Source organism: Tympanuchus pallidicinctus, unplaced genomic scaffold, assembly GCF_026119805.1.
Source record: "Tympanuchus pallidicinctus isolate F22 unplaced genomic scaffold, pur_lepc_1.0 scaffold12, whole genome shotgun sequence".
In the NCBI taxonomy this organism is placed as follows: Eukaryota; Metazoa; Chordata; class Aves; order Galliformes; family Phasianidae; genus Tympanuchus; species Tympanuchus pallidicinctus.
The window spans coordinates 12,352,993-12,374,352 of record NW_026294637.1 but is presented as its reverse complement, the minus strand read 5'-3'; the positions used below and the strand labels follow the sequence as shown (position 1 = coordinate 12,374,352).

At 38.7% G+C, this 21,360-nt stretch overlaps 2 protein-coding genes across 5 annotated transcripts in view; both read left to right on the top strand.

The window, feature by feature from the left end:
- Window positions 1-11,198, top strand: part of RAB27A (RAB27A, member RAS oncogene family) — a 31,910-nt gene extending 20,712 nt beyond the window's left edge. For all 4 annotated transcript variants that reach the window (XM_052672637.1, XM_052672639.1, XM_052672636.1 and 1 more), the window contains 5 exons: window positions 1,851-2,023; window positions 3,524-3,609; window positions 4,369-4,472; window positions 5,192-5,315; window positions 8,690-11,198. In XM_052672637.1, coding sequence (XP_052528597.1) covers window positions 1,871-2,023; window positions 3,524-3,609; window positions 4,369-4,472; window positions 5,192-5,315; window positions 8,690-8,888 — 666 coding nt within the window. In that variant the 5' untranslated portion in view covers window positions 1,851-1,870 and the 3' untranslated portion in view covers window positions 8,889-11,198. The remainder of the gene's footprint in view (window positions 1-1,850; window positions 2,024-3,523; window positions 3,610-4,368; window positions 4,473-5,191; window positions 5,316-8,689) is intronic.
- Window positions 11,199-12,384: 1,186 nt separating this feature from the next.
- Window positions 12,385-20,417, top strand: RSL24D1 (ribosomal L24 domain containing 1). The gene is made up of 6 exons (XM_052672640.1): window positions 12,385-12,525; window positions 15,665-15,778; window positions 16,825-16,897; window positions 17,523-17,586; window positions 18,048-18,133; window positions 19,383-20,417. The coding sequence occupies exons 1-6, from the start codon at window positions 12,445-12,447 to the stop codon at window positions 19,454-19,456; spliced, it is 492 nt and encodes a 163-aa protein (XP_052528600.1). The 5' UTR covers window positions 12,385-12,444; the 3' UTR covers window positions 19,457-20,417.
- The last annotated feature ends 943 nt before the right edge of the window (window positions 20,418-21,360 follow it).

Genomic DNA, 21,360 nt, shown 5'->3' with positions numbered 1-21,360 from the left:
TGATCTCATGTCAGTGTGCAGCTGCCTGTTCCACGTGCTTGTTGAATGCATCACTCTGTCAGTTGTGTGGTGTATGCAGGCCTGAAGCTGTGGTACGTCTGTATAAAAATAACTGTTAGCTGTTAACTGTTTTTTTTTGTTCTTGTTTCAACCTCTTGCTCTATTGTAAAACACAGTATTAAAACAAAATGTTGGAAAGCAAATTATTTATCTCTGGTGTGGAAGTGACAGTGTGAAATACATCAGCTTATTGGAGATAAACGTATACCTGCAATGTCTTACTGTAATGGATGGAATAATGTAAACTAAGTGTTGAGTGGGAACGGAGATTTCAGGACTGGAAATAGCAAAAAGGTGTCAAATGCTTTCTGCTGGCTTTGCAATTGGAGACTGTCTTGGAGTAAATCTGACCGTTGTCTGCTTTTGGTTGTGGTAAGTCCAGTCATGGCTGCGTAGGTCAATCACGGTTCTGCTTTGTATCCAGGAGCTGTGCTGCCATAAAGCTGAAACTGTAGAGTTAATTATGGCTTTAGTTTAATGGTGGTGATTGACGCCCACATCCTAGAGATATGGGGCTCATTCCAAACCTCAAGCTGTGAACTGAGATTCAAGAAATGAATTGGTGTTTTGCCATTGGTGCAAACTGCTGCTGTGTTTGGCTTGAAATGAGTAGTTTTATCTAGTGCAAACTACAACTAATTCCAAAAATACATACTTACAGTGGAAACAGCAAATTTAACTTTCTTCTATATTTAATTTCATAACCTATCTTATTTTTTGTACTTCTGTATTTCTCTCCTTGATAACAGGCAATTTTATGTCAGTTTTCTGTTGCTTTTAGGTTATTTTAGTCTTATCTTTCCATGTTCAGTTCTTTGAAAACAACATAAGGCCGTTCTCTATTGTTTGTTTTGGGGGAAGAGATGCTCGGTAGCTACTCTACAGGAAAGTACTACTGCATTTGCAGCAGTCTTTCTACTATACATTCTGTTTTCCAGTCATTTTTGTCATACACTCTAGCTGGTTTTTTTTTTCACTTTGATCAGTGTAGATCAAACATTATTTAGTTTAGAGCTAGCATCATGGCTAAAAACTTTGAAATTTGTCCTCTAAACTTTATTTTTTTTAAAAAAAAAAAAAGTTTGCTTCTTTGGAAAAACTTTTTGAGATGGTAAAATATTTTTTGGGAGTATGGAAAAAACTTTTTGAGATGTCAGTGCCTTTTTATTTAAATGTAGTTGTCAGTTTAAAAATCAAATGGATTTTTTGTGTGTATATTAATAATATCACAGAACCACAGAAACACCAAGGTTGGAAAAGACCTACAAGATCATTCAGTCCAACCATCCACCTATCACCAATAGTTCTCACTAAGCCATATCCTTCAACACAAAATCCGAATGTTCCTGGAACACCTTCATGGTCAGTGATTCCACCACCTCCCTGGGCAGCCCATCACAGTGAATGTGAGATCAGAATTGCATCATCGAGGCATTTAAGCAGCTTTTCCAGCTTTCACACAGGTTAAAAAGAGTTCTGCAGGTTTGTTTTCCAGTTATGTTGAACACTTTTCTTTGACAGTGATTTTTCAGTCTGTTGTGTTGACTTCTCTTTGAAGTAAGAGGAGTGTAATAAAAATCAGCTGTGTTTTTTTGTTTTGTTCTTGGTCAGGGTTTGTTTTTGATACTTGGCACAAAGAAGAGTTTTTAAGGTGAAAGCAGTGTAAAAGATCTCAGAACTGGTCCTGTTACTGGATACTTCATTTTGCAAATGGTGACTTGTGTTGTGAACATTTGTCAGAAGAAGCTTGGTTGTTGCCTGACTAATGCTTTTTTGCTTTGCTTTCTAAGGTGTCTCCTGAATTCTCACTATGTCTGATGGGGACTATGATTACCTCATAAAATTCCTAGCACTTGGTGACTCTGGAGTAGGAAAGACCAGCCTTCTTTACCAGTATACAGATGGCAAATTTAATTCCAAGTTCATCACAACTGTGGGCATCGACTTCCGGGAAAAGAGAGTGGTGAGTTTTCACAAGCAGTGTGCTACTTCAAAATGGTTGCTCTTTTGTTGCTGGTGACTAGAATCTACTTCCTCATCTGCTTAGTCTGATTTGCTAATCCTTATGTGTAAGTGTGCCATCTATAGTTACTATGTACTTAAAGTTGTGAGAAGAAAATTATTTTATTTTGCCTGGTTTTATTTGTGCGTGTGTCTATTTTTTCCAAGGTTAAAAAAAGAGCTGATTGTCAGCAGCCATTTTGCAGACTCAACACCCCTGAGCAGTGTCTCCTCAGTGAGTTGTGCTCATAGCAGCTGGAGTAGTGCCTTCATTGTTGAACTCCCTACATGACGAAGGATTGGGCTGCAATAGTTTTCTTATTGTTTGTGAACTTGAATGTGAACAAAGACTGCAATGTTAATTTTAAAACCATTCTAATATATGTGAGCCAAAAGGGTTAATGTAATGTACAGATAATGTACAGAGCTGATCTAGCTTCCTGAGCAGCTATCATTAGTGGGGAAGAATTGTGGAAAGTAAAACATTGAACTTTTCTAATCCCCAAGTTGTTGTTTGAATAGGCACCTTGTCTGTTTTGTCTGTTGTTGGTGGTGGATGATGTGCACCACAGTAGTGGGAGAAGTAAATGTCTTTGTGACGTGTGAAACTTGTGTCTTGAATAAGTTAGTGTTCTTTTTGTGGGATGGTACATGTGGTGGATTTTCTTGGTTAGAGTATTTGATGACTCAAGGTAAGATTTATGTTTTTCAACCTAATTCATGTAATCCATAAATTCAGCAAGCTTTTATGTCGTTGAAGATAGTATTGTTAACTCGAGTAATCTTACATACAGTGACAGTTGAAGGGAAAGACATGAAGAGTTCTTAACAGTAAATGAGACTGTTTTTAATTGATCCTTCTAAAGCTAACAAATGCCCATATTTATATTGTCATGCTGAGTAAACTTCTCAGCTTTCATGATTAGCATTCACTTTCTGCTTCTATAATCTATGATCCAAGATCTATCTCATCTCTTTCAGCAATCTTTTGACAGCTAAAAAGATGCATCTTTATTTTCATGAGTACATTCTGTTTGCTAATGAGGTTCTGTTAGTGTTACAAATGTACTGCCAGATTGCATGATCTCTCGTAGTTACATTTTCACTTGGACAGGATGGAACATAATAGTAAAAAATAGAAAATCAAATACAAAAAATAAACTTGTCTGATGAGAACTCAGTGGCTCCTACTCACTCTGTTTGGAATGTGAAGAATGTGAAGTATTGGAAAATGGTTTTCCACTTCCAGTTTTACACTTATATTTAAATACTCAAGTAGATACAAAATTGAAATGCAACTTGTATTACTTTTGTTTTAAAATAAGGAAATTGAGTTGTAGTTGTGAATCCTTGTATTGACAGTGATAGCTCTGCTGCACTTAATGACTTTAAGGGTCAGTTATTTTGTGTTCCATAGCGGTTGGGCTGTTAACATTCTGTCTTACAAACTTCCCTTTTACAGGTGTACAGACCCAATGGGCCAGATGGTGTTGGTGGCAGAGGGCAGAGGATACATCTTCAGCTCTGGGATACTGCAGGGCAGGAAAGGTAGGCTTCCCTCCCCACCTCTCCAATCCAGAAAGTAAAGCAGGTGTTACCAAGCTAGGTGCAAATGGAATGTAGTATGTGAATTCTTCTTATTGATTGTTACGTTTTAGTTGTATGACTTGGGATGGGAAAATACCATTTAATATGGTGTTTGACAGTGATGAAAAGTTTCTTGTGAGTACCCATTAAATTACAACTGAATTAAATTAGAACACTATAACTGTAATCATTGCTTTTTGTCTTTGGCTTATTAGTTCATGGCCAATGCATACAGATGTTTTTAAAGTTTTTTTTTTTTTTAATTTCTTATCCTAAATTTATGTGTCTAAGCCAAGGCCTTAGAAAAGTCAGAGTTCTGAAATCACTTTGCAGGGATTCTTTCCTACTTGTCTACTAAAAGACAGGTATCCTAGTGGTTGATAGTCTGAAAATCAAGAACTGATGTATGTAGTAACAAGTTTAACTTCGAAGTTTGATTTTTGTTCTTATTTTAATTTTTGAATCCTGATGAAAGCGTGCTGTATAATACAAAGCTTTCGCTCAAGCCTCAAGGGCTTTATTTAAATGTCTCCTTGACTTCCTTACGCCTGGATTAGGACATATTAATGTTAGCAATTCCTGTTATCCAGTCCCTACATCAACAAAATAAACATGATGAATATTTTCTTCTAGCTAATCTTGTCTTTAGCTACCTCAGCTTCACGACTCTATGCAATTATATTTTCAAAGTAACTTTATAATTCTGCTTTCCTTGTCTAGGTTTCGTAGCTTAACAACTGCTTTCTTCAGAGATGCCATGGGGTTTCTTCTACTCTTTGATCTGACAAATGAGCAAAGCTTCCTTAATGTCAGGAACTGGATAAGTATGACATTTCTTTTTCTCATCTCTTTATTTCTGCAGTGGTGGATGGGAGCTATTCTTGCAAATACAAAGTCTCACAGAGCAGTACAACTGAAATTACTGGGTTTTGAAGCTTTCTGAAGAAGAAGAAAGTAAATGTCCCATTTGCAATTGTAAGAGCTGCTAGTGGGAGCTTCTAGTGCTTACCTGAAATTCAGCTTTGCTTACTTAACTTCACACATTAACCTAGCAGGCTGAGAGAACTTATCCCCAGCTTGGGTAATGCTTAGTACCATACATCTGTGGAAAATATATTTGACTTGGCTGAAGCTTTGTCAGCAAAGCTTAACAGAAAGTGAATGTTACTAGGCTGATGTGTCTAGGGGAAGCAGTTCCCAAACCCACTGTTTCATCCATCATATGAAAGTGTTGGACTTTTTTTCTGGCAGTTCAGTGAAGATGCTTGATGAGCATAACTCCTTAAGCTACAAATATACAGATTCTTGTCAGGCTTCTGTTCCTCTGGCTTGTTCGCTGCGTGTGAGATAGTGGATGTCTACCTGTTTCCTGACTCCTCAGTGCAATTGCAGAAGTCTTGAGAGAGAACAGAACACAATTGTATTTCCTTTTTCCAAAAAGTAATTTTTCTGAAGATCTTTGTGTCCCCTGAAATGTGACAACATTCTTGGTAAGCTTTGTGTGACAGCAAGTCATGACTCCTATTCGTATTGTTGCTGTTAGGTCAGCTACAAATGCACGCGTATTGTGAAAACCCTGACATTGTATTATGTGGAAACAAAAGTGATCTGGAAGACCAACGAATGGTGAAAGAAGAAGAGGCTAAGGAACTTGCAGAAAAATATGGGTAATTTCCTTCCTTCCAGTTATTGCTGTATTTAAAGCAAAATTAAATGCTTTCTGTAATGTCTTTCCTGTAGAATGGAAGATTATTGTGCAAATAAGTATTTTGGAATGCTGAACTGACCTGCATAATACTTTTTTTTTTTTTTTCCTGTCAGAGCTAAATGTTTTCTACATTACCAAAGATTTTGTGTTTTTTGCACTAGAGGGTGGTTAATTTTCTTTCCTTGCAGTAAGCAAAGGAAAAGTGAAGTAAGCTGTTTCACAAACATTCTGGTAAAAAAGATAGACTTCAGTTGAAAATGCAGGTGAATTATGGTGGTCTAATTGCTTGCTCTTTCCTGTGCTGATGCTTTCTGTGGCACACAGAAAGCCTGGGCCTCTTGTGATGTGAAATTTAAAGGAGCGTTTGGTGAGGTGATTAACTGATTAATGTCACATCAGATTTTAGAGGGAAAATGCAGTACTAAGCAATTACATCCTAATTTAGAAGTTGAGTTTTATTACAACATTTGTTATGGAGCAGCCCTTGCCCACTGGCATGACAGTTGAAACATGCAACCTCAGTTTCTTGGAGAACCTTGAGACCCTTTCACAGGCATTTGGAAAATCTAATTACAGAGTGCTGAGTTCCCACAGAAGACCAGTTCTGGTTCAGGTTGCAGATCACCTGTGCTTAGCTGAGCTGTTAGTCACTTAGCCTCAAAAGGCTCAGCTGTTTGTTTTTGTGCAGACGTCTGCACTCTCCCAGAGAGTCTGAAAATGAAACACCAGTCAAATCAGCTGGAAGACAGCCTTTCCCCGTCCCCACAGACAAGGATCATGTGACCTTAAAGGAATTGTGGCAGACCTTTCTTCCTATCAGACACTGATTAATCCTGCATTAATCTTCACCAAACTCTTCCATGATTCCTATCTCTGAATTCTATTTGGATTTAGTGTAAATTTGGATTTAGTGTACATGTTTGAAGGAAATCTGACCCATTTATTGTGGCTTGATTCACATGGTGTAGCAGCCTTCTTGCATGGGAACTGGATTCCTTCTCAAATGAAAACTAAACTAGATGATGGCCTCCAACCAGTAGTCTGCATTCTGATTAGTCATGGAGATTCCAGGGGACTAGATTAGCTAAGTCCAAAGTAAAGCTCACAAAATAAACATGCTGTTAACGCTGGGTCCTTAATGCTAATTGTCTTGCTCTGCAGGTCTAGTCCTGCTATGCCATGCTATTTCTCTGTTACACACATAGTCAGAAACTAGCTTTCTTTCACCCTGAAGTATCCTTGGAGACAATTCAGAAGCAAACTATTTTGTAGAACCAAATGGATTTACTGCCCTGTGGCACTGAGCTACCAAGAGTCACGCACTTTTCCATTCTCGAGGATGCAAGATAAATCCTGCTGCAGCAGTCTTTCCGTAACAGAAGTGTGAGATACTCAGTATGCCCTTTCTGTACTGGTGAGTGTTGTGTTTTGAAAATGGCTACAGGAGACCTAGACACTGAGACAGTAATACAGGGTTATTGACCACCCATGGGATCTTGCAAATTTAATAAGCCTTTCTAGTTAGGAAATGTAGAGTTCATTCATGCAGGTGGTAACGGTGTTGCTGGTCTGGCTCGACCCTGTGATGAAGGGTCAAAGCCTGCTGCCTTTCTGTTGAAGAAAAGTAGCGGTATATTTGCAATAGTAAGGTGCCCAGAAACTTTTGTTAACAAAGGTCTGAGTATGTACAAATACCATCTCACCTCCCACCTTTTTTTTTATCTAAGTGTCAATGGAATGAAATTGTAGCGATGTAGTCATCATGACAGGAATTGGTATCCCAAACCATTGCCTGGACTTTGTCAGGATCTTTCAGAATTTCCTTAGAGAAGGGAGAGGTTTGCAGGAGAACTGTGGGAAGCCACCTGCTGTACCAGTTCCAAAATATGGAGGGTGAGTGGAGGAAAGTACCCGTGTGTTTGCTTGAAAATTTGCCTGTTGGCTCAGACATAAGGTTGTCCGAAGTCAGTGCTATGAATCTGGGGAGTCCTACTTACCTTACTCTCTGTAAAAATCCTTAAAAATAAGAATTGCATACTGGTTAAGTGTGTAGTCAGAGGTACAATAGCAAGAAGGTGCTCTTTCACATTTTTGATGCATTGAATTTTCTTCAGGCAGAAGTTGGAATTAAATTTCATTAACCTAATGGTGTCTCACATGGCAAATGTCTTGCATGTGCTTATGTTTACTACTGCTTGTACTTCTATTTTTACATCTGTAGTTAGCTTCAGTTGGGTGAAATCAACACTCGTTTATTTCTTTTTTTAACTTTTTTTAACTTATCACCATCTTCCCAATTCCCTTGATGATGAAGTTGATTCTTATTCCTTTGTCCTACTTTTTTCTGCTTCTTCCTCTGACTTTTCAGTCTCCCTTGAGCATCTCTCTTGCTTTGCTTGCTTTATTTCTGACTTTGTTCCTTCCTTTATTATGATAATGCTTTCACACGTGATATAAACTCATATATTTTGTTTGTTTCCCTAGTTCTGTGGTTTCTCCTTTATCTCTTTATCTCCAGCTCTGTCTGCAGCTTTCCTGTCTTGCTAGGAATGCAGTGCTTAGAGCAATAAGGAGAGAGGAGAAAATATCATACACATGGTCTTCATCACAACATGTTCTGCTTCCCTCAAAATCTGGGTTCCCAAGCAGCGTGTCTGCATTTAGTCATGTTTGTTTATGGTTATTTCCTGTGGGTGAGGGCTTACACAGGGCTTATACACTGTTTGCTAAAGGGGCAGTTGTTGCTGAATTTAATAATAATAATAAGAGTATCTTATCCCTGAAGTTTCACTGCTGGAGAGATTTCTGCAGGAGTAAAAGTCTTCCCCTACTGGGGCTGCTGACACTGTAGAATATGTAAGTTGTTGCTCTAGTTCAGCGATGCCTTTTGTAGTGATGATAAGAATGCTGCATCAAGAGTCTTTGCCTTGCCTGCCGGGGGAGTGCATACGTGCACTCCCTTTCTTGCAGACACCCTGGTGATGTAGATAGAAATTGGTAAAGAACACTTCTTCAACACTTCTTCAGAGAAGGCCATATTAAGAAATTGTGTCTCTCGTGGGTGAACGAGCCTTGGCACTTTGTAACAACCAGTGCCTCCATAAAATGTGGATCACAAGGTGTAAATTAATGCTCATCCTTTTGTTCTACCAACAGAGTAAGACATTTAATTAATTTCTTTTGCATTTCAGACCACTGACCACTTAGTGTCTCTAAGGAGGAACAGTAACACTGTTAGTGCAATTTCTAAGTATATATAGCAAGAGTGATGTATTGGTTATGCTCCTATGAATATAAGCTGTGATTCAAATGTGTGGTTTTTGTCTTCTACAGGATACCATATTTTGAAACCAGTGCAGCTAATGGGAATAATGTAAGCAAAGCCATTGATACATTGCTTGACCTCATCATGAAGCGCATGGAGCGATGTGTGGATAAATCCTGGATCCCAGAAGGGGTAGTGCGTTCCAACGGGCACAGTTCTACAGAACAACTGAGTGAGGAGCAAGAAAAAGGCAAATGTGGCTGTTGACTCAGCTACAGTTAAATTTAATGTACATGCTTAATTATAGTACAGTTGCAGCTTAACTGTTTAACTTATAGACAAATCACATCTCATAGTTAGGTAATGAGCATTATTAACTCTTGATAATAATTTTTTTGCTTTCCTCTCAAGCAACATTGAGTTTTGTTTGCAAGTTGTGCAGTTTATTAGTGATGGAGCAAGTTCATCAGTTCAGTGTAGTACTGGATATTCCCTAAATTCTTTACTTTGGAAGGAAGGGAAGGAGAGGACTTGTAATTAACAAGTGTAAAATCTTCATATATGGGCAGTAAGAAAAGGTAGGTTTCTGAAATAAGGATTTTCATTTGCTCCTTGAAGGCTCCATTAACTCTGAACACTAAGCATTTAGATTAGATATTGTGACTACTCCTAGTGTCTACAAACTAGCAAGCTTACCAACATGGTTCTTGAGTCTGTTTTAACAGAAGCATTTAATCATTTCATCAATCAATGACAATCATAGAGAGCGAATCTTGTATTTTTTGCAAAAGCCTGTAAGTAACTTTTCATTATTTTCTCAAACCATCAGTATTTAGTGATAAAAGCCAAAAGAAAGATATTTTACATAGAATGAAAAACTTTTTAGAGAAGCACAGGGATGCAGAACACTTTTTGTAGGTCATGGATGTGAACATTTAAACTACAACTGTACTATATAAAATATAGTCAACAGAGCCTGCGAGACCTCCTGACATCATTTGAATTTCTAGAACATATGTATACATATATTGATATGTCAGTGGTGTAAGTGTATATCTGTTATGTTCTTTGCTATTGTTTTAACAGGAGTGTAGGGTAATGTAGATGTCAGCAAAACTTCATCTAAAATAGTGCTTTGTACTGAGGTTTTTTTGTTTTGTTTTGTTTTTTGTTTTTTAACCAAACACAGATTTGGAATGTTTCCTCAAATATGGATTGAGAAATGAATAGTGATTATGAATAGATACAGATTGTCTTCTGGCGAAATGCAGCTGAGATATCAGTTCTGTCTAAATCAGTATTTCTATAAATTTATAATGCTTATTTTCTGCTGCCAACTTTTGTGTCCTGTACATCTTGGCTATCATATATTCACTTACGGCTTGTCAATTTCCTTAAAAATGAATAGAGTTACTCCTCCCCCCCTCTCCACTTACAGATCACATGAATGTCAATTTTGGTTTGGTGGATCATGTTATTCTTCATTCTTATTTATTCTTATGACAACCTGAAGAACAATCAGTATTTTGTTGGTGTTTTTTTTTCTTTTTTCCAGACAGATTTAAAAGATGTGCCTACCAACTTGTTTTCTACCCTGGCAGATGTTGTATAAATCGAAAGTATTGCCAATTAAAGTCAACACACCAAACTGAGTCTTCTTATAGGCTTTCCACAGCAGTTTGTTTACAGAAGTTGAAAGCTAACACTTATTTAGAAATGATGTATTTATTTATTTAAATACTCTGTTTATTTGGCTACTGCAATTTCAGGCAAATGTCTGTATCAGTTACAAACGTGAATTGCAACGTGACACATTTTTTTTGAAGGACCTAAAATGTTTCTGGAATAGGAGCTATAAGGAAAAAAAGCCCTTTATATTATACGTAGCCTCTGGTTATACTAAGAATGCAAGAATAAGTGTTAAGACTTGGTTCTTAAAATATTTTACAAAGTAATGTATTCTTCTTTAACAGCAGCATGTAAATATTAGATTTTTATCATAACCTACACAGAATATTTTGAAAGTGCAATATAATTTGACTACTCTGGGGCTAGGATAAAGATGAAAGAAATTTATATTGAATAAATGTAGTTTTTTCTATTACATCATACCAAGATTCTAAAGTGCTTGTGGACCAGAGTTACTGTAGTTTAACTCAGTGCCTTTTGAAGTTATCATCAGGTTTCTGACCAGTAAAGTATCAAACTCTACTGTAGGACACAAATACATTTCAATGTACTTAAGTGTCTGAATTTATTTTAATAGAACTCTTTGCTTTTCAGAGGGTTGCAGTGGAACTTTGTCATGCATTAACTTTAATGAAAGTTCCTGTGTTAATAGCTCCATCCAGTTCCTGAAGAGAGTGAGGACTATTGCAGCCAACTTCTGAGCTAAGTGACTACTGAAATGCTGTTTAAAAAAATAAAAATAAAGTCCTTTTGGATACCTACGTTTAGATTGGATATTAGATATTAAATACTATAACTGTCATATTTTTGTCATGCATATTATATGTAACTATTTACTGTATAAAAAGAATCTACATAAAATTGCTTTGATGTAAGCCTTAAATCTTACGGCACACTTCAATCTTCTTTTGTTGTCTTTTTAGCTCTCATGAGAAGTTGTGTTAAATGCTTATTGACGGCGAGCTGCAGTATTCTTATCAGTCTGCTGCTGGTTTTGAAGAAAGAAAGAAAACTTTGATGTTATGAGGAAAATGGTTTTTCAAGAAAAGCTTTTTTCCATGCAGTGTTAGCTGAGAATGTTGAGATCTGTAATAGAACAGAAGGTTTCAGAAAGTGTTTGCGTTCAGATGTTTTATTCTTATTAATATAAAATGATTAAACATTCCTGCTCTAAACATGGTTAGAATTTGTTGAACTGAATTGTGGCATTCTGGTTGTCATCAGTTCAACTCTGTTATGTGCTCCTGTCCCCGTGCCTTTTTTAGGCTTTTTTTAGGTTAGGTGCACGTAAACTCCCTGCTCTGGCCGCAGTGCTGCTTGTTCTCTCCTGGCACTGACCACAGCAGTCAGCTGGGCAGCTGGTGCTTACTGTGTGGTGCCACAAGCAGCCCAGTGCATAGAAGAGAGTAGAGGTGACACTTCCATATTTATAAAAAAAGTATTTGTAAACATTGAGAAAGTTGCTGTTGTGAGCACATAGCCACAAGGGAGCAGAAACTGAACCAGGTGCCCAGAGATGTTAGTGCATCTCCATCTTTGAAGGCAGTACAACCTCAGCTGAATGGGGCCTTGAGCCACGTGGTGTAATTTGTCATGTTTTGAACAGGAGTTTGGTCTAGATGACCTCTAGCAGTCTCTTCCATCAATTGTATGCTCTGAGTCACAGGGACGAAAAACTCAGCCTGAAAACAAAGGACTGCAATTGCAAATAACGGAAGGCAGAGCTGCCCTAGCCCTAAGTAAATGCGTTTACTCCTGTTGGGTTTTTGCGTCCAGTTGTAAACGTGCTGTCTTCACACCTTCCCTCATAAAGCTACCGAGAGTGCGCGTCTCTGCCATTTCTGCCCATCAGCTGGCTTCCCAGCTCCCAGAGCTCCCGGGGGAGGCGCCTCTCCGCACGCCCGGCACGCGGCGTTGGGGCTTTTCCGGGTTTCCGCGCCGCCCTGACCCCATGCGCACGGCAGGGGGCGCCCGTGCCCCGCCGCAACTCCGCGCCGGCCCCGCACGGACTCCGCTTCGCCGCGGCGTTGGCACCCAGCGACCGCCAGGGGGCGCTGTGCGGAACGCGATCCGCCGCTTCCGGTCAGCTGAGTGAGCGCTTCCGGCTGGGCCTGCGGATCGGTTCGGCGCGGCCATGAGGATCGAGAAGTGCTACTTCTGCTCCGGGCCCATTTACCCGGGCCACGGCGTCATGTTCGTGCGCAACGACTGCAAGGTACTGCCGGGGGGGCGCGGGAACGGACACTCGTAGTCGGCCCGGGCCCGGTGTGCGCCGCCTCAGGCCCATTCCGGCGGCGGCCCCGTGCTTTCCGGGAGGGCCGCGGGCTCCGCGCTGCCTCAGGTCTGTGATCAGCGGGCCGATGTGACGCGACTGTCACAGCAGGACGCACACAGCCGCTCGGGCTTCGTGTCGGTGTGACGGCCGCGTGCGCGCGGTGTCACAGCCTCCGTCTTGCTCGGTGGGCACTGCAGAGCCCGGGTTGAAACGGAGCAGCGCGCCCAGATCGCTGCCTTCCGCTGCCGACGTGTCGGAACCGATACCGGCACGGTCTCTCCCCGTCTGAGTGATCCGGCCGGACGCTGCTGCCTTTCCCGGGGAAGGCCGCGAGGTTCGGAGGTTGCAGCGCTCGTGAGAGCGGCGGGTTTGGCAGAGCTCAGGAGAAGCTCGTGGGCAGGGAATGTAGAAACGTAACTATTGCTAAGGCCTTACTGTGCTGTATTCCATCTCTTCGGAAGCCAGGCCAGGCTGGGTGGGCCCTGGGAGGCCTGGTCTGCTGGGGCACCCAGCACACAGCAGGGGTTGGCGCTGGGTGGGCTTTAAGGTCTTTTCCAACACAAACCGTTCCACTGTTGTATTTCCCCTTTTCCTTTCCTATCTCAGTGGCATCTCCCTACCTGCTCCTTCTGACTAAAAGGCATTGGCTGGACTGAGGCAGTTTGGGATGGAGGATAGGGGTCTTCGTAGCTCGGTGTTTTGCTGCCTACCTCCAATGCTGCATTAAGTTAATGCTATTGATCGTGAAATTTCTTTTATGCACCTTTAACAGTCCTGAAAGCACCACCTGGATGAACATAAGATGCTTCCATGGCTAGCATGGCCAGATGCCTAAAGTGAGTCTGGCATAACATAGCTATGAAATTGAAGTACAGTGTTTTATTTCTGAGGCTGCTTTCAAGAAACATATTATAAGCTTGGAGTGGCGGAGTGAGATTTAAATATAGGCAATGAAATAAAGTAGCTGATAGTTCTTTATGGGTATAATAGAAACTATTTAACGAGAAAAAATGTTATGTTACAGATTCATTCCTGTGGTCAGCCTTTGGTATCTATTAAAGACTTCATTACAACTTGAGAACTAAATAACTTGTGCTTGTTGACATAATGAAGTGCAATAATGTACAGCAGCTCGTGTGTCGTGGGCAGGATGGCAGACACTTTATGTTAACTTTGTTCTGTACCTGATCTCTGAGGCTGTTGTACAGCTCATTGAGTGATAGTGGGAACCCCCTTCGTGAGGAGCTCTTCATCTATTCACCACTTTTTGGTAATGTACAGGGGATGAAATGAATGCTACCAGATTGCACCAAATATTTAACAGTATCCTTTTTCTTATCAGTTTTGATTTAAATTATTGAAAATGAACTGCGTAGGTTAAATAAAATACAGCAGTGACTTGGAAGATATAAGGCAATTTAAGGTCACTGTGTGAAATAGATGCCCTTAATAGGCCGTGTTAAGTCAAAAGTCTTCTTGAACAGTAGAGCATTTAGTGGTATTTAAATGCTGGAAATCTAATAGTACTTTCAGTGGTAGTTAACAATATTGAAGATAGTTTTCCGTCTCTTACCTTGAAAATGAACATGGAACTGTTTTTTATTGTTTTTCAATTCAGTACCACAGGGATCTGAGGTTATGCTATCGTGTGTTGTTGACTTCGAGGTTGCAGTTTAATTTGAACTAAATTTGAAAATTCTACTTCATGCATTGAATTTTGTGGTTTATAGGTTAAACTTATAGGTTTAAGGTAGAGCCTTACTGGAACAAGAACGTTTTGGTTTTGAAGGAGCTGTGATATGAAAAATAAATCAAGTGTTGCCAATGTTTCTCTTGGTTTTCAAGCCAAGGAAATAGTTCCAGCTGGGCATAGAGATTTTGTGTCCATCTTTATTATTAAGCCAGATATAACCCCACAAATTCACATATATTGACACGAGCAAAAATAAAAGGTAATCTACTTCTGTGGATGAGTGGCATAACTGTACATGGCAGTATGTAGAGATCTGTGAATAGACAGAGAAATGGGAGCAAGAAAAAACAACAGAAAACAGTCAGTGCTGTGGTATGTGCTGTAACTGCTGTCAGCAAGTTCAGTCCAAGGCATGACAGTGTGCTCAGGGCTCCTCCTGCGTGCTGCTCTGAAAGGTTTAATGCTGCATCCCAAAAAACTAATGTTGTTGTTGTATTGTCACACTGAAAAAATGAGAGGTGTGAGGATTTTTTGTTGTCAGGATGGCTCTGTGTCTAAAAAGTGCTGACAGGTGTAGAGAATTATTGATTTACAGTGCAGGTTTGGATTAATCTTTTTTTTTTTTTTTTCACATGATACTTCTCTCAACTCTCCTGTATTTTATTTGTAACCAGCTTAGCTGTGTTTGTGTATGGCACTGACAGCTGTGAAAGTGACCTTATAAAGAAAAAAACAGAACAGTGCTTGAATTTGTTTCACGAGTGAAAGCTTTATCGAAGCAACCAAATTCTTGGTGTTTGTGTCACTGTGGGCGATGCCAGTCCTTGTGTGTTGTCCTCGTCTTCTCTTTCTGAACTATGAATGTTCCAGTGATGTCTGTAGTCAGAGGGCATTGCTGAACATTCAGACCTTGGTGTGTCCATCTTCCTTTCGTCTTGCTTCTGCCCTTGCTGCTTTCTGCCTGCTCTCTTTATTCACGTTTTACAGCTTTTTCACCTTGTCACTGGAAGCGTGGTTGTGCTGCGTTGTTTGGGGTTCCTGATGAGGAGACCCATCTAGTTTCTAAAGGCCAGGTTGTACTGAGTGTCTCACATCACCTCATTCGTTAACTGCAGTGGGCTTGCGTGTCATGAAACTGGCTGTATTTAACATGGCACTGAATGTCAAATACATCAGTAGACATAATAAAGGAAATGTGTTCATTTGGTTTTTCTGCATAGAGTTCTGTTGAAATGTAATGTAAATATTGACTTTTGGAAAGATTATTTTTTTTGTGTGTTGTAGAAACTGCAGTGTTCAATACTATGTTGCATTTGGGCAGGAACAATGCGATTTGACCCCAAGGTTTCTTTTTTCTTCCTCTCCTCTCCCCCCCGCCCCACCAAGATATTTAGATTCTGCAAATCAAAATGTCACAAAAACTTTAAAAAGAAGAGAAACCCAAGAAAGATCAGATGGACCAAAGCATTCCGAAAAGCAGCTGGCAAAGAATTGACAGTGGTAAGGAGATGAACTTTTTATATTACACAAGGCATTTCTGAGGGACTGGCTTATTCAGAGTGATTGAGGATAGCATCAGTCTGTCCCCTCGTGTTTGGAATTAAGGTGATTTGTTGGTCAGTAGTTGCTGAGGCAGCAGTAATATATGCGTGCAGGTAAGATGACTTAGAACATCTGTACTCATAAGGGGTTTCTTTTTACTCTGTGGTGTTTTCTGATGGCACAAAATGATGCTGTGTATTATAAATAGGTAAAAGCTGACCCCAGTAAAACTAATTTTCATTTTGTAAATGCAGTATAGCGTGTGTGTGTGTGTGTGTGTGTGTGTGTGTTTGCACGCCACTCCTCACTAATACATATCGTAGCCTTCGTTGGAGCTGTCTTTTCCTGCAGTGAAGATTACCAGCTGGTTTGAAACATTTACCTTTACAGAAAGGTAAATGGGCAGGGAACAATCCTCAGATAAATCAGTGTAAAACTGAGTATGTCCCCCTCAAATAAAATGAAAAGATATAGGCTTCCCATCAGCCTGTCCCAAACCCCCTGGTATCATTGATGAGAATATTTCACAATTTCAGATGAATTTATATTGCTTCAATATTCTTAAAATGAAATTGTTTATTTTTGAACTTCTTTAAAACTAGAGGCTGTTGAATAACACTGGTTTGACCTGCACTGTATGCTCTTGACTCTGTGTGTGTTCAGTTTTGCCTTCTCTGTGTCTGGTCTGCTTTGTAGTTTCTACTCCACAGTAGAACTCTGTTGTCTGTGTCTTGTTAAGAAAATGGTCAAAGGGGATGCTTTGGTAAATAGGTCTCTTCAGATGAATCTCTGTGGCTTCTGCTGCTACAGTGTCTAACATTTCATGTATTACCTTCTAGTTTAGCAATCTCTGAAGGTCTTTAAAATACAGGAATTGATATTCTAAAACACACACAAAAAAACCCCAAACCACCAAAAATACTAATAGTTGAGTGCTGCAATAAGAACATTTGGATCTAAATATGTTTCTGTATATAATTTGCATTTGCTCTTTCTTAATGTAGGACAATTCATTTGAATTTGAAAAACGTAGGAATGAACCAGTAAAATACCAGAGAGAGTTGTGGAACAAGACTGGTGAGTCGTTTTAGAGAGAAAAAAAAACAAAAAAGCTGAGCAGTCAACTTCTAAAGACCATGTTTTGATGTTTTGAGGAGACGTGTTGGAATATTTACGTTTTGTAGTGATTGTTCTTTAAAGTTACTGGAATGATGGCCAGATTTTTAGACGTGGAGCACATGTGAGTTGTGCACAGGTGTGGGCTTACACTGGGTTTTATTTTTTGGATGCTGGTTGGAAAACAAGCTGTGGCATTACTCTAGTTTGAGTTGCTGTCTTTGACAAACCTTAGTGGTTCTCCAGGTTTTCAAGAGTCTCTCAGTGTAAAGCTTTTACACTGTGGTGCCACTGTTTGTTCCCAGTCATTCTGCTTTAGTTTGTTTTATAAATAAACAAATAAAATGGAAGAGTTACTTTGTAAGCCAAGAATAAATGCTATGAAGGGGAAGATGGTAACTTCTGATTTCAAGTAGTCTTCTGTTGTAATGCTTATCTGTGGAAGATATTTGCAGGCATAAAAGTGAAAACATTACTGAGTTTTAAATTATGATTCCTTGTAGTTGAAACACACTCTACTAAAAAAACACGTGTTTTCAACTGCATGTATGTGAGCACACTTAATGCCACTTCTGCTTTCTTTCAGTTGATGCAATGAAGAGGGTGGAGGAAATAAAGCAAAAACGCCAAGCTAGATTTATTATGAACAGGTGAGGAAATGTATTTGTGTTATGAGAGCTCTTGCACATCTGCATTAGAAATTCAGTCTTTCCAGAGCAATCATGAACAAGAGTTTTAAAAGGCTCTTTGTTTTGCTTTGTACAAAGCAATGGGACAAAAATAGTTTGAGTGGACTCTGCTCTGCTACCTAACTAATGTGCTATATTGGTTGTCAAAGAAAATGTAGCTTTTGGATGCTCAGTGGTAGCAGAGTGTTTCATTGTGGTTTGGAGTCTCACACAAATTTCTGGTAAGAGTTAATACAGTGCTGACATTTTTTCTTTCTGATCTTCTGTCCAATTTACGTCTGAATAAGTTTTCAAATAATGTTTGCCTTTGTTTCCTTACAAGAGTTTTTAGCCACTGTGTTCCTTCAGCTAAACATTTATTTGCATTAAATGGAAAACATGCACCACCACCTTGAAGGTAATGTGATTTCTCTCCTTGATAGATTAAAGAAGAGCAAAGAATTGCAGAAGGCAGAAGACATCAAAGAAGTCAAACAGAACATCCACCTTCTTCGTGCTCCACATGCAGGTAAGAGCTTGATGGACCTGGTTTGCTTAGGCTAACAGGTGTATGTCATTTTGTGATTGATATTGCAGGGCTTGGTTTTTTGCTATGTCTTATTCAACTGATAAATAACCATACACAATTTTTTTAGAATTAAGATAGCTACTGAATGTAGAAAATAGCTCTTCCCACTTACTGACTGATAGAAAATACAGTAGATAAATTGCTTTTGTTAGCTAATTGTGAAAATGTAGATGCTTTGTAGTTCTCTGTGTTGAAACACTTCTTCTACAATGTAATCTTAGCTTTTTTAATAAAATGATAGTTTTATTAATTTTCACTAAAATCTCTGCCTACTACATGTAAAATTTCATATATTGTTTGTGAACTGCATTCTTAAATTGGCTTTCAGTTGTGGATACCTATTCCTCTGCTTTCTGCTTTCCAAACCTCTTACGACAAGAACTGGTTTGTTAGATTTATTGATAAAAGTGAATTTAAAAATATTTATTAAAGAAAAAAACAACAAAGCTAATGAAACAGTAATAGAAGTTGGAATAAAATATCCATTAGTTCTTGTTCTATAAAAATTACTAGTGATTTTGTCTCAGCTGCAAGTGGGATATATTATTGGGTGTTTACTAGAATTCTGTTACACTTTTCAAATTATATGTTTGCATTAACACAGTGCATGATTGCATGTGTGTGAAATGGGCTTTTGTTAGGATATACTTAATGTTTTTATTTGCTTTTTGTCTTTGCTTGTGTTAGGTGAATGATGCATAATAACATACAGTGCATCTGTTTCTCAAACAACATTTTTCCTCTTCAGTCTCTTGGATGAAAGAGAGCAAAATTGAATGTCAATCTTGCAGGGTTTTTTTAATTGTTATTCAGAATTAACATTATTACCACCCAGTGCAGCATTCAGGAGGGCTTAAATATAAATCTTCATATGTAACGAATGTGTGAAGGCACAGAAGTCTCTTAAAATTAATGTTTTTTTTTTCTATGCAAGATTCTGTTAGGCATTGTTAGCTATATCAAATCTTGTCATAGTAGATGAAAGAATACATTGACTGACTTTTAGATGTTGTATAAAATGGTATCAGCTTTTCTATTATAGCAATTATTTGATAACTTTTGATGGTGATGGCAATTAACAATAAATAGTTCTAAGCTGGATGGCTTTATTGCTAAACAACTGATCACTAAATAGTGTCTGTTGGACCTGTTGAGGCATCTTTAAATTTAATATTTATTTGTTTTGAAGGCAAACCGAAACAACTGGAGGAGAAAATGGTGCAGAAACTACAAGAGGATGTGGCCATGGAAGAAGACTCTTAAAATGCTTGTATTTCTTATTGTAATTTCCTCAGCAATTAGCAGTTGCTTACTGTTTCGCCTGGCTTCACTTGGAGCTGTGCTTGCAATTGAAGAAAAATACATTTTAATAAATAGTGGACACTTAGAGTTTGAATTTTTGTTGTTATAATACAAAATAAGATGGATAATGGTTTGGACAGTAATTACAGGTATCTAATTTGAGAAAACCTTGTCAATGGGATGAAAAATAAAGTATGTTATTTGAGATATATTCTTTGTTATCCAGAAAGAAAGTGTAACTTCCCTTTTCCTGATAGAAGAAGTTGGTACTAGACATTTGTTGTTTTTTCTGTTCTTCGCTGGTGGTAAAAGCAGGTAAGAGTGTATAGTAATGGTAACAGGATGGAGAGGAGGTTGTATTATTTTTCTTCAGTGCAATGGAGAAGATTTATTTTCACTCTGGTCTTTGGGAAAATTGTTCAGTTTGTTATGAATGCAAGACTGTGTTTTTTTAATTTCTTCTTAAAGTCTGTCTCCTCAAAATTACAGTGCAGATGACATCTAAACTTAGCAATGCTGACTTGTATGTAGGACTTACTGCCCTTTGGAAAGTAGTAATGGTGATCACATCCAGCCTGGAGTTGAAACTGCCATCTTCCCGAGCTGCTGAAATTCAAATTTGACTTACAGGGATGATGATTGAGCTGCTGAATAAATCACACTTCTGACTGTTTTTTCCTAATGCTCAGGATTATTTTGATAGAAAGGAAACTCATGTTAAGCAGAGGTATTTGCTTACCATGGCAGTGTTTGTGCAGTGTTCATCAGTACCGAGATAAATACTCTGTTGTTTTAATCTGTGAACAGTTTATCTACAACTGTGTGGTTAGAGAAGCCTTTCAAAAGTATTGAAAATAACATTTACTTGTCAGTGCTAATTGCCCTGTAAAATAATAACTCATGGTTCTGTTCTGAACTTGAATATGTGCTGTATCAGTTGGTAAACCTCCTACCGCCTACCTGTGTATTGTGTGGCTGAGGAAAGTTGTGTTTGAACGTGGTAAGAGAGGCAACGGGGAGTGTGTGAAATGAGTGGGTATTGTGCTGTGTTTTTCATCTTTTATGAAATTATGTTCTTGTGTTTAAAATCTTTGTCATATGAGATACAAGTTCCAGTAATACAAACATATAATTTCACATTTTTATGAAATAATTTTCAGCCAAGCAACTCGTTTTGCTTCCTGAGCAGCTAAAAGCACATCTTATTTCCAGCCAGGGAGTTAATTGAGATTGCTGTACTGGGAGCTGGGTCAGGTTTGAGATGTAATATGGAAAGAAAGAGCATTATGAAGATGTTTAGTTGTCTTTCCTCCTCCAGTTTATTAACTGTCTGGGTTCAAGGAGAGTAGGGGGAAAAGTGCTAATGAAATCAGTGTAAAAATTGAGGGGCAACCATTAATTTGTAGTATTTGTGTACCTTGTGTGTTCCATGTTACAGAAACGTAGAAGAGTACAGAAACTTAGAAGAGTCTTCTCTGCAGGGTAGCGCTTCTGTTTTATGAGCTGTTCAGTTTTCTCTGAAGTCTGCTAATATTTATTCTTACATTTATTGACAGAGATTGGGAGGGAAGGCAGGGATTGCTTGGTTTCTGAGTGTTGGAAATAGTTCATTTGTTTCAAGATGTCCAGCCTATAGATTTTGGTTTAATGGCCCGTGAAATATATGTGTTTTAAATATGAAAGTTTCCTATTAATTTTAAAGCATTGCTGGATTGGTTTTGCAGGGTAAGTATTGATTTTTTTTTTTTTTTTTTCCCTAATCCTGGAAGTGAGATGCTTTTTCTAAGATTGCAGGATTTGTTTTTCTCCTGAATTTTAAGGAGGTGATTCATGTTCAACAAATGCCAGTTTTTAATTTTCTTCCA